Source organism: Macaca fascicularis, chromosome 4 (genome assembly GCF_037993035.2).
Source record: "Macaca fascicularis isolate 582-1 chromosome 4, T2T-MFA8v1.1".
Taxonomy (NCBI): domain Eukaryota; kingdom Metazoa; phylum Chordata; class Mammalia; order Primates; family Cercopithecidae; genus Macaca; species Macaca fascicularis.
The window spans coordinates 67035352-67047636 of NC_088378.1; the positions used below are offsets into that span (position 1 = coordinate 67035352).

Genomic DNA, 12285 nt, shown 5'->3' on the forward strand with positions numbered 1-12285 from the left:
GTGAACCGAGATCGCGCTATTGTACTCCAGCCTGGGCAAAAAGAGTGAAACTGTGTCTCAAAAACACACAAAACAAAACAAAATAAAACAAATTTGTAGGACATAGTCTCACTGAGGGACCCAGGCTGGTCTCAAACTCGTGGCCTCGAGTAGTCCCTTCTGCCTCCTGGAGGAGGCTGAGGTGGGAGGATCGCTTGAGCCCTGGAGTGAGAGGCTACAGTGAGCTCTGATCACAGCACTGCACTCCAGCATGAGTGACAGAGTAAAACCCTGTCTCAAAAACAAGAGACAGAAAAAAAAAAAAGTTACTGAGCTTTCTGGGACGTGGTTGTTGGTTTCCATGTGGCTGTTTTCCCCCTGGCTTTGTATCAGGAAAATGTTCAGACAGAAGCAGGGCAGTGACCCCGTGTCTGTACAGCCCTCGGCTCTCCCTGTTTTGATCTTGTCCCCACCCCCTCCCCACCCTAAGTTATGTTTGTACCCTTTCTGACTTTCTGCAGGCTTTTTAGGCAAGTTATGGTACAAAATCCAGCTTTGTCACTTGTAGACGTTGTGACTTTGGACCCATGACACCATATCCCTGGGCCTCGCTTTTCATTTATAAAATTGGGGGCTGGGCATGGTAGCTTGCGCTTGTAATCCCAGCACCTTGGGAGGCCGAGGCAGGCAGATCACGAGGTCAGGAGATCGAGACCATCCTGGCTAACACGGTGAAACCCTGTCTCTACTAAAAATACAAAAAATTAGCCAGGCGTGGTGGCACGTGCCTGTAATCCCAGCTACTTGGGAGGCTGAGGCAAGAGACTCACTTGAACCCAGGAGGCGGAGGTTGCAGTGAGCTGATATTGTGCCACTGCACTCCAGCCTGGGTGACAGAGCAAGACTCTGTCTCAAAAAAAAAAAAAAAAAAAAATTGGGATGACACCTGGCAACTGCCTGAGCAGCAAATGTGTGCAAAATGCTCTGTGCCGTGCCTGGCAGATGCGGCTGCCAACCAGCCGTGTGCCTGAGACAAGCCCTGGCAGCCTCAGACCTGGGCCCTGGCCCACAGCTGTTCCTGTCCCTGGCAAAGACGGGTATCCTTGCTAAAGTCACTCATCAGCCATACCGGGCAGGGTGGTGGGGGCCCTTGATCCAAAAAGCCTGCCTCTCAAGGGATGTCTGTCTGTGAGTATCTCACAGCTCCTTGCGCAAATGTTGACATGTTAACAAGAAGTCAAAATTCAGGGCCCTTTAAGGAGGCTTCTAGGAAGAAACAACTGAGGAATCAAAGAGAAGAAGTGAAATGACAGTCAACAGTGGGCTGGTAAAAGCCACATAGGGCAATGCTGCGCCAACTTCCTTGAGTACTCACATCTGCCGGGGTCTTGGCGCTCTGCAGGCTGGAGCCGGCCTGGGGCTCTGTGTCTCTAGCAACCCCTGCCCTGCCAAGAGCCACAGCCCACAACTGGGGCAGTGAGGGCAGGGGGCAGACTGGCACCTGCGGGTCCCCCTGCATGCTTTCATATGTCCTGTGAGCTAAGAGTGGGTTTTACATCACCATTATTATTATTATTATTATTATTATTATTATTATTATTATTTTGAGATGGAGTCTTGTTCTGTCTCTCAGGCTGGAGTGCAATGGTGTAATCTTGGCTCACTGCAATCTCTGCCTCTTGAGTTCAAGCGATCCTCCCATTTCATCCTCCCGAGTAGCTGCAATTACAAGCGTGTGCCCCCACGCCCGACTAGGCTAATTTTTGTATTTTTAGTAGAGACGAGGTTTTACCATGTTGGCCAGGCTGGTCTCGAACTCCTGGCCTCAAGTGATCCGCCTGCCTCAGCCTCCCAAAGTGCTGGGATTACAGATGTGAGCCACCACACCTGACCGAGTTTTACATTTTTAAGTGGTTAAAAAAAAAAAAATCAAAAGAATAATCTTTGTGACACATTCAAATTTCAGTGCCCATGAAGTTTCGTGGGAACGGGCACGCCTGCCCTTTATTACTGTCTGTGGCTGCTGTCACAGGGCCGAATTGAGCCGCCGTGACGGGCCCCTCCCCGGGGCCAGCAGAGCGCAATGTTCTCTCTCCAGCCTTGACCCAGGCCCCGCCTGTGCCCCGCGTCGCTACAGCCAGCAGGGGGCAGCAGAGAGCCACGCACACGCCCGGGCTGCGCAGGAGCCGCAGCGGGAACGCGGGGGATTTGCGTCCCGGGCTGAAGCGGAGGTTTCCTAGCTGGGGTCTGAGATGTGGACCTGGGGTAGAACTGCCCACGGGGGATAGCAGGAGGAGACGGGGTGGGGGTGACAGTAATTGTGCAGGCAGGGCCGGCCTCATCCGGGTAGGCAGGGCAATAAGGGACAATTTGTTTGCTGGAGTGAAAGGGCAAGACCTGCAGGCAGGCGGGGGGAGAGTGACCCCACAGGGTGGGGCACCCCGAAGGCCACGTGGGCCTGGACTTCAGGCCGCGCCATAGGGAGTCACTGAAGGGCTCCAGGCGGTAACTTGATAGCCTCGGATTCTCGAAGAGGGATGTGGCTTTTTGGTGACTGTGCCTCAGGATGCTGTTACTACAACCAGGGACAGAGTGACAGGGCTGAAAGGCAACATAGGGCAGGAGGGACCCGGGGCAGTGTGACAGCGAGGGCTGTAAGGCCACGTAGGACCAGAGGAACTCGGGGCAGTGTAACAGTGAGGGCTGTAAGATCACATGGGGGGGGCAGGGGGGGTGCCTGGGGGCAGGGTGACAGGTGAAGTCTGGAAGGTCACGTAGAGCAGAGGGACTCGCAGCAGGGTGACAGGGCTGTAAGGTCAGGTAGAGTGGGGGAGCCTGGGGACAGGGTGACAGATGAGGGCTATAAGGTCACGTAGGGCATGGGGGACCCGGGGACAGGGTGATAGTGGTAAGGCCACATGGGGAGGGGGACCCAGAGACAGGAGCGCCGTGTGGTAGATCGCCGCCCACAGACTGCTCTGCGCTGGTTGTCCCAGGTCTGTGCTTGTCGCAGGATGGGCAGGATGAGCAGTGTGGCTGTTTTTCTTCTTGCTTCCATTGCCAGCACACTGCAGTCACGGTGTCTCTTTTTTTGCTTGGACCTGGATGTTTTCTCTAAGGGTGCTCCTGCAGGTGCCAGCTTTCATCCATGACCAGCTGGTCCTACTAGTTGAGTGCTCGGGCTTCAGGCAAGGCTGTGTTGTACCTTTTCGTTGTGTCTGAAGTATTTCTTAATGGGGAGGGGAAGGGTCACAGGTGCCTGATAGAATCCGGTGAAAGCCAAATGTCCCCCCGATGAACCCCAGAAAATGCACACAGGAAGGTGGCCTCGGAACTGTAGCCATGATTTCAAACGCTCCTGCACTCCCTGTGGCCAGCCTGGCTAAGGACCCCGACCTCGGGGCTGCCTTCTTCCTTTGAGGCTTGGGGCTTGGTGTTGAGAGCTTAACATCAGATGCTATTGGCCCTCCCAACGGCCAGCCCATCATCTGATTTTCTCACTGTCTGTGTCCTTCAGTGCGTCTTATGGAAGTGATGCTTCTGTATGTAAATGGTTTTTTGGAATGGCTAAAATCCCCCAAGCACACGGCAGAGGAGCTGGACTGCCTCCCAGGCTGGCAGGCCTGGTGTTCTGGTCTGTGTGTTGGGCAGAGTGGAGCCCTCTGGGAACCTCCCTTAGCAGGAGAATGCTGCTTCCCAGCCCCCTCCTGGGGAAGGACTGACCTCTTCCTATGCATTTGGCTGGGAAACACTGTGTTCACAGAACTGGGAACATGCTGAGTTTTATTTCTGGGCTCTTAACACATCATAAAAACCCCTCTTTTCTTGAAACAAAAAGAGTACTATATCAGACGCAGTCTTATTTAGGAAATTATTAGCCTCTATAACTAGAAATAAGTAGATTACAGTTTTTAAAAGATTAATTTAATCTTCATCACAAGGCAAGTTTAGGGGAATCGATTCATTCCATTATGAAATGTTTCCAAAGGATGAATGGAAGATTTAGAAAATCTAATCCAATATCAACTTTTAATAAAAGTAGTCATTCCCAACAATTATGGTTTCATAATGTGTGTGTGTGTTTAAATGACAGCTTTAGGGGAGTTTAATTTCCGTAACATAAAATGTATCTTTTCAGCATACAGTGCAATAATTTTGAGTAAATTTACAAAGTTTTACAACCATCTCCACACTCTAATTCTGGAACATTTCTACCATCTCCAAATGATCTCTTACTTTTTAATCACTAGAAATGATACTGGAGAAAATAATTGTAATCTATTATTTCCTGTATTTACATCAGCTAAGTGCTATTCTTAATAAACGCCCTCTATGGATATCTCTTGCAGGCAAACATGAGACAGTTGGAGGGCAGCTCTTGCAATCTTATCAGAAGCTGAGGTGAGTGTTACAAAGGACAGACCGTCCCAGGCCCTCCCGGGCAGGAGCGCAGAGGACACTCTGCAAGAACTTATAGGTCTCTTGACTTTCACATGTCACTGCTTTGGAATGTAACTCTTTTTTTTTCTTTCTTTCTTTTAAAGATAAAGTTCCTGAAAAAGATTAAAGCAGAGATGTTTCTAGATTCTCATGAGAAACCTTCTAGCTAGCATAGTATTTTCTCACTAAATATTCAGCTCTACTTCTTAAATTCTCCTGAAATGTCATAAGGAAACTAAATATTATGTTTAATTGCACATTAAGTGAAATTCTAAGGCAAGCATTTGCTTTGATTAATTATGCCTATCTCTAACACCTTACGCAGTGCCTGGCACGTTAAGAGATATTGGTGGAATAAACATTGATAGACTTGAATAATGGCCTGAGAGATGTGAACTTCTTTGCATGAAATTCTAAAAACTGAGCAGTCACGAAGCCGGCCATAATTCACACACCTGATTACACTCAATTTATTAATTTATTTCTGAAAGCTGCCCACCAGCTGCTATTTTGTTGGGTCCATGATGAAATTTTCCAGTATCAAGACTTTTTCTTTTTTTTCCTCCCGTATTCTTTCCCATTTCTTTTAGCACAAGCTTCCAGTTTGCTTTGTGGTTGATTCTCACATCCGCAACATTTTTGGCGCTTCTGCTGGTGTGGTTTGTGCTCAGAGTACATGGGAGCGCCGATGGGAGCCAGGGGTTTCCACGCAGCCAGGTGGCGGGTCCAGGCCGGAGCACCCAGGCCGTTTCAGGACACGTGACTGAGCAGAACGGAGTACCCAGATTTTAGGCAGCATCACCCTCATATAGATACCAGGAAATCATGCCCTTCAAAGAGCAGCAGGTCCAAGCAGGGCTGCTGGCTATTCTTCCAAAAAGTGAGGCAGTTATTAAAAAAAAAAAAAAAAGGCGGAGAACTAGAATTATAGAATAATGGCACATTTTGTGTATTCGTAAAACTAATGACTTGCATAGTTCACAACCCATTTCTTATTCCTGTATTTTCCTTGACAGCAAAATTTCTGTGGTTCCTCCCACTCCACCTCCTGTCAGTGAGAGCCAGTGCAGCCACAGTCCTGGCAGGGTAATGTATCCATTCTGGGCACTTCTCTAGTAGGGGGTAGGGGATAGAAGGAGAGGAAGCAGGGGAGCTTTGGAGGCTGAGGCTGGGCACAGAACCTCCCAGCTAAGGGATTTGACTGTGCCTGGAGCGGGTCACAAAACGGGGTGGGGAGTGAGGGCCCTCAAGGCTGGACAGAGCTTCTCTCCTCCTTCTGGTCGTGGGACCCTCTGTGTCATCAGCGACTCCTTCTGCCTGCACCCGAGGTCTCTTTACTCTTGGCATGGCATCGGCCCTCTTCCCCAACTCTGCTCTGTGCTGGGCGTGTGTGTAGAGTCTCTGGGGTCTCAGGGGAAATAAGATTGGTTACAGGTGTGTGAGAGTGGGAGTGTCTCTTTTGAGTGTGTGCAGGCTCTAATGTACAGTGGACCAGCACCATTTCTGTCCAAAGAAATTAGCTGTGCCATCTTGGGGCAGTTACCTGGGTTTCCCACCTGAGAGGTGGAAATAATTTTACAGGTGCTGCCTGACTCACGATGGGGTTATGTCCCAGTACACCCATAGTAAATTGAAAATATTGTAAGTCAAAAATATATTTAGCTAGGCACGGTGGCTCACACCAGCACTTTGGTGGGTCACTTGAGGCTAGGAATTCGAGACCAGCCTGGCCAACATGGTGAAACCCTGTCTCTACTAAAAATACAAAAAGTAGCTGGGCATGGTGGCAGGTACCTGTAGTCCCAGCTACTCTGGAGGCTGAGGCAAGAGAATTGCTTGAGCCTCAGAAGTGGAGGTTGCAGTGAGCCAAGTCCCACTGCCCTCCAGCCTGGGCAACAGAGCAAGACTCCATCTCACAAAAAAAAATTGTGTTTAATACACACCTAACCTACCAAACATCATAGCATAGCATAGCCTGCTTAAATGTGCTCTGAAGGCTTGCGTTAGCCTACAGTTGGACAGAATCATTTAATGCAAAACCTATTTTATAATAATAAAAATGTTACTAATAATACAAAATAGAAAAGATCAAAATGCAAATTACGGTTTCCACTGAATATATATTACTTTCACACCATCATCAAGTCAGAAAATTGTAAGTCAAACCATCGTAAGTCAGGGAGCGTCTGTATTTGTCTGGCTTGCCTCCCATGGCTGTTGTGAGAAATTAACAAAATAATGTCTGTGTTGGTACTTGGAAAACTGTAAAGTGCCATGGAAATATATTGTCTTGGTTATCTTCATTATTCTATAAATTAAAGGCAGCAGGTATATATGGGAGAATACAGGAGCTGATCATAATCCCAGAAGGCATAGTTTCGGGTGTCATCATCCTGAATGCTGGAATCCTGAAAGATCAAAATCCCAAAAATATAATTCTAGAAAATCTAAAAATTATTATGAAGAAATGTATTTAAAATTTTTAAAGGGGGGCCGGGCACGGTGGCTCACGCTTATAGTCCCAGCACTTTGGGAGGCCGAGGCTGGTGGATCACGAGGTCAGGAGATCCAAGACTACCCTGGCTAATACGGTGAAACCCCGTCTCTACTAAAAATATAAAACATAGCCGGGCCTAGTGGCAGGCACCTGTAGTCCCAGCTACTCGGGAGGCTGAGGCAGGAGAATGGCGTGAACCTGGGAGGCAGAGTTTGCAGTGAGCCAAGATCATGCCACTGCACTCCAGCCTGGGTGACAGAGCGAGACTCTGTCTAAAAAAAAAAAAAAATTTAAAGGGGATTTGAGAAACATATAAAAACATAGCAACAGCCTGGGCAACATAGCAAGACCCCATCTCTACAAAAAATTTAAAAACTAGCTGGGTGTGGTAGCACATGCCTGTAGGCTCAGCTACTCAGGAGGCTGAGGGAGGAGGATCCCTTGAGCCCAGGAGGCCAAGGCTGCATTGCGCCACTGCATTCCAGCCTGGGCAACACAGCAAGACTGTCTCTAAACAAACAAACTAAAAACAAAAACCATGACAGAACACTTCATTGGCCACTTTACACAATACATAGGGCAAAAACAGCATGCATATTTTTACAAGCATAAACACTCAGATATACTAATGACAGTCACATGGGTATAACAATTATGAACAGCTGAATGATAGTTGACTTCCTCAATACCAAATCTGTATTAGGGTTCTCCAGGTAGACACAGCCAATCGGATACGTATATAGATATATGAGAAGGGTCTTACTAGGGGAATTGGCTCACGTGATCGTGGCAGCTGAGAAGTCTCTCCGCAGGCCATCTGCAGACTGGAGACCTTGGGATACCAGTAGCATGAGTCAGTCCAAGTCCCAAGGGGTCAGCATCAGGAAAGCTGATGGTGTTGTTACAGGAAACAGACCCCAAGAGATGGTTCTTGGATCTCGAGGAAGAAAGAATTCAGGGCGAGTCCATAGAGTAAAGTGAAAGCAAGTTTATTAGGAAAGTAAAGGAATAAAGAATGGCTACTCCATAGACAGAACAGCCCTGAGGGCTGCTGGTTGCCCATTTTTATGGTTATTTCTCAATGACTTGCTCAACAAGGAGTGGATTATCCATGCCTCCCCTTTTTTAGACTGTGTAGGGTAGCTTCCTGATGTTACCGTGGTGTTTGTAAACTGTCATGGCACTGGCGGGAATGTAGCAGCGAGGACGACCAGAGGTCACTCTTGTCGCCATCTTGGTTTTGGTGGATTTTAGCTGTCTTCTTTACTGCAACCTGTCTTATCAGCAAGGTCTTTATGGCCTGTATCTTGTGCTGACCTCCTATCTCATCCTGTGACTTAGAATGCCTTCACCATCTGGGAATGCAGCCCAGTAGGTCTCAGCCTCATTTTACCCAGCGCCTATTCAAGATGGAGTTGCCCTGGTTCACACAGCTCTGACAGTGTAACTCTCAGTTCAAAGCTGAAAGCCACAGGACCCAGGGAGCATCTGGTCTAAGTCCTGGAGTCCAGTGGCCAATCAGCCTGGAGTTCTGATGTCCAAGGCAGCAGAAGAAAAGTCTGTTCCAGCTCTCAGAGACCAATTCCCTTGCTGTGTTTGTTCTCCCTTAGGCCCCTGGTTGAGTGATGGTACATGCCAGTATTGAGGGCAGATCTTTCTAACCTAATCCACTGAGACTCACACTGATCTCCTCTGGAAACACCCTCACGGACACACCCAGAATAATGCCTTACCAGGCTTCTAGGTATTCCTGAATCAAGTCAAGTAGATATCTATAATTAAGGTGTCATTAATTAATTAAGTCCACCCCTTGTCAACCTGGTACCCACAGGCTCTCTTTAAGTCATACTTAATTTAATACAGGCAGTAACAAGGTAATAGGTCCCCTAACATGATGCAACTATCCCGTAATTGTGATTTTTGGGGATTTTAGATGTTGGGGATGTAGACTTTAGGGATTTTAATCTTTAGGGATTTCGACTTTAGAGATTTTGATCTTTCAACATTTGGGATTATGACATTTGAGACTGTCTTTGAGGTTATGATCCAAACCCAAAAATATATAATGCTGATAAGAGAGAAGAATCACATACGTTCTTTTTCAATTTCTTTTTTTTTTTTTTTTTTTTTGAGACAGAGTCTCACTCTGTCGACTAGGCTGGAGTGCAGTGGCCGGATCTCAGCTCACTGCAAGCTCCGTCTCCCGGGTTCACGCCATTCTCCTGCCTCAGCCTCCCGAGTAGCTGGGACTACAGGCGCCCGCCACCTCGCCCAGCTAGTTTTTTGTATTTTTTAGTAGAGACGGGGTTTCACCGTGTTAGCCAGGATGGTCTTGATCTCCTGACCTCATGATCCGCCCGTCTCAGCCTCCCAAAGTGCTGGGATTACAGGCTTGAGCCACCGCGCCCAGCCTTCTTTTTCAATTTCAAACTGAGACTCTGGGGTGACCTTCAAAATCCTGCTCTCCTTTCTCCTTGAAATTTCAAATTCTCCAGAGTTGTTTCAGTACCTACATGCTCAAGATGTATTTATCGGACTGATGGATGATTGGATGGATGGTAGGATGGATGAAGGTTTGGTGGCTAGATGGGTGGATGGATGGATGAATGAATGAGACTTGGAGAAGGAAGTGAACTCCTTTCTGTTGTTTTATCTTTTTTTTCCTTCTCTTCTGCTTTGGGAAGTGGAGCCCCTCAGCTCTCAGCTGGTCACCTTGTAGCTTTTACCATCCTTATCCTCTGTGCCACCCGCATTCTGCCACTGTTGACATCCCACTCTGCATGGAGTTGGGGTGGAGCCATAGGAGAAAAGAGGTTAAACAAGCAGTAATTTACTTGAGTACAGTCTTTGAGCCAGTGAAATGCCAGTCATCATTTCCCAGGGGTATTTGTCATCTAGTCAACAACCCACTGATAATGCTCCTTCAATGTGAATATCAAAAGCAGGGCGAGACACTGAATAAAGAGGATGCCTACCCCTCCGGAAGACTGCTGTCCACCTCCAGGCCTGCATGCATACAGCCACGCCCACACTCATGCCCACACACCCACATGCCAGTGTTTTGGGGTTGGCAGCCTGGACGCTGCTGAGGCAAACACAAGTCATCAAGCATAATTCTCATTCTCTCCTTCTGTCTCTGTTTTAGTTACAGGAACTTGGTCAGTGTAGAGGATTTAATAAGTCCGTGGAAAATTTGTTTCTGTCTCTTGCTACCCACGTGAAAAGTAAGTGCATGCTTCATGATGTGTTTTCCCACCACCCTCCAGACCAGCCGAGCCCACTGGCTAGGGCCTGGCCGGTGATCTCAGTTGGCACTGTCCCTCAGGCCACTCACTTTGTGTCTGGACCCCGGGGAAAGCCACAGCACCTGACCCTTCACCTCTTTCCCAACAGAGCAGGCCTATGGTTCCTTGTGGGAAGGAAATGCCATTTCAGTCTACAAGGCTGGCTCAGTTTCCCCTACTCCTGCCAAAACCTGCCTAGCTCAGCGTCATGGGCAAAGGAGTTTAGACTTCCCTGAGGACCAACAGAGAAAACGTAAAGAGACAATTTCAGGGCTGTACCTGGTGGCTCACACCTGTCATCCCAGCACTTTGGGAGGCCAAGGTGGGTGGATCACTTGAATTCAGGAGTTCGAGACCAGTCTGGCCAACATGGTGAAACCCCGTCTCCACTAAAAATACAAAAATTAGCTGGGCGTGGTGGTGGGTGCTTGTAATCCCAGCTACTGGGGAAGCTGAGGCAGGAGAATCACTTGAACCCAGGAGGCGGAGGTTGCATTGAGCCGAGATCGTACCACTGGACTACAGCCTTAGCAGCAGAGCAAGACTCCATCTCAAAAAACAAAAAACAAAAAAAAAAAAAAGAGAAGAAAAGAAAGATGTAATTTCAGGGAATCTAAAACCAGAACCTTTCAGGCCGGTGGGGCCCAATATCTATCATCTGCATGGAATTACTTCACCTTTCTCCTTTTCTCCTTGGTAAATGTATTTTCTTCGGTTAGCAGTAATCCTGTGATTTTCCGGTGCACGTAACCCGGAACCACTTCCATTTGGAATATTGTGTCTTTCAGTGTTCTCTCTGTTCAGATACTTTTTTCTCTATTTATCTTAAAATGCAAGTCCCAGAGGACAGACTCCTTTTCATGCCTCCTAAGATGCCCAGGGCTGGTCAGGTGTTTAGAAAATGTCCTTAGTGGGCTCAAGTGTCCTTAGGCATGGATTTCTTTTTCACTGTGTTTCTGCTCGGCTTCTCTTCATCATCCCCTTTTCTGCAGTTGTGTGCAGATGGTCTCAGTGCTGCACTTGGCTCTGAGACAGTCTCTTTATATGACTTTAATTAGTTGTCCATATTCCTCATGAGCCCTGTCTCAGCTGTCACACGATGACAATGGACGTCAGAGCACTGCTCTTCAGATGAACAGAAACAGTGACTGTCTCATGCAATGGTCTGTTCCTTCCTTGTTCAGAGGGAGGAAGCAGCTGAATTTCATGAGCCTATTTGCTAAGAGCACTTGGTGGCTTAAAAATCACTGCTCCCACCCTGCGGGGCTCGCTGACAGTACCCCCGCTCTGTGCTCCTTGGCCTGGAATTTGTTTTCCAGCTGTCCTGGCTGCCTGTTCTCTTGTTGGTGCTGTTTTCCCACCCACACCCCAGTAGGTGCTAGTCCACCCTTCCCTGTATGTCTTTCTAGATGAACAGCCCTTCTCCAAATCTATGTGGCTTCTGTGAATTGTCTCCCACCACTGCCACTGTGGAATCAGTGCCTTGGAGTTAGCCCCAGCCCTGTCATCCCTCAGCCACCGAAATCCAGAGAGGTGGGACACACGTCAGCACACACGCGCCTTCTGGACGCTCCCAGCCCTACACACAGGTGCATTGGATGTGCTCACAGCTGTCAGACGGCCACCCCATAGCCTGGCCTGTGTACCTGCTCACACACTTGAGGCTAACCAGTGAAATACCCAGTTGGACGACTAGAGCTAGTCCCTGGGTGAGGTGTGGGGAAATTCACAAGAGCAAAGCAGCAAGCATCCCTTCTCAGATGTGGGAAGCTGACTAAACCACATAACCTATACACACACACACACACACACACACACACACACCCCAGCACCCACTCCCCCACCCCACCCCCACCCCCTGCCCAGAGGCAGAGATAGAAAACCCCAGCTTTCTGGTTCCTGGGAGTGGTGCTTTGCCTCTGACCTTTCCCAAGTGCTTTCCCTGGTTCTGCAGGAACAGGACACGTGACCACACACACGCCCTTCTCCTGTCCTGTAGGCGCTGACTCCTATTGCTTTGGATTTTGAGCTCTTCTTCTCGTGCCCCTGTTATCTTTTTGCTGCCTGTTTCCCTACAGAAGTGGG

At 48.4% G+C, this 12285-nt stretch overlaps 1 protein-coding gene across 17 annotated transcripts in view; it reads left to right on the forward strand.

Annotated features, from left to right (window-relative positions):
- SYTL3 (synaptotagmin like 3) overlaps positions 1 to 12285 on the forward strand; it is a 123098-nt gene that overhangs the window by 48119 nt on the left and 62694 nt on the right. For 11 of the 17 annotated variants that reach the window (XR_012433583.1, XM_045391310.3, XM_005552212.4 and 8 more), the window contains 3 exons: positions 4329 to 4380; positions 5436 to 5505; positions 10062 to 10140. The exons of 2 other annotated variants lie outside the window; for them this stretch is intronic. Coding sequence is in view for 8 of the 15 variants with exons in the window: in XM_045391310.3 (XP_045247245.2) it covers positions 4329 to 4380; positions 5436 to 5505; positions 10062 to 10140 (201 nt within the window). In the remaining 7 variants the exon portion in view is untranslated. The remainder of the gene's footprint in view (positions 1 to 4328; positions 4381 to 5435; positions 5506 to 10061; positions 10141 to 12285) is intronic. 4 more of the 17 variants (XM_074037356.1, XM_015449007.3, XM_074037352.1 and 1 more) reach the window with 1 other exon arrangement.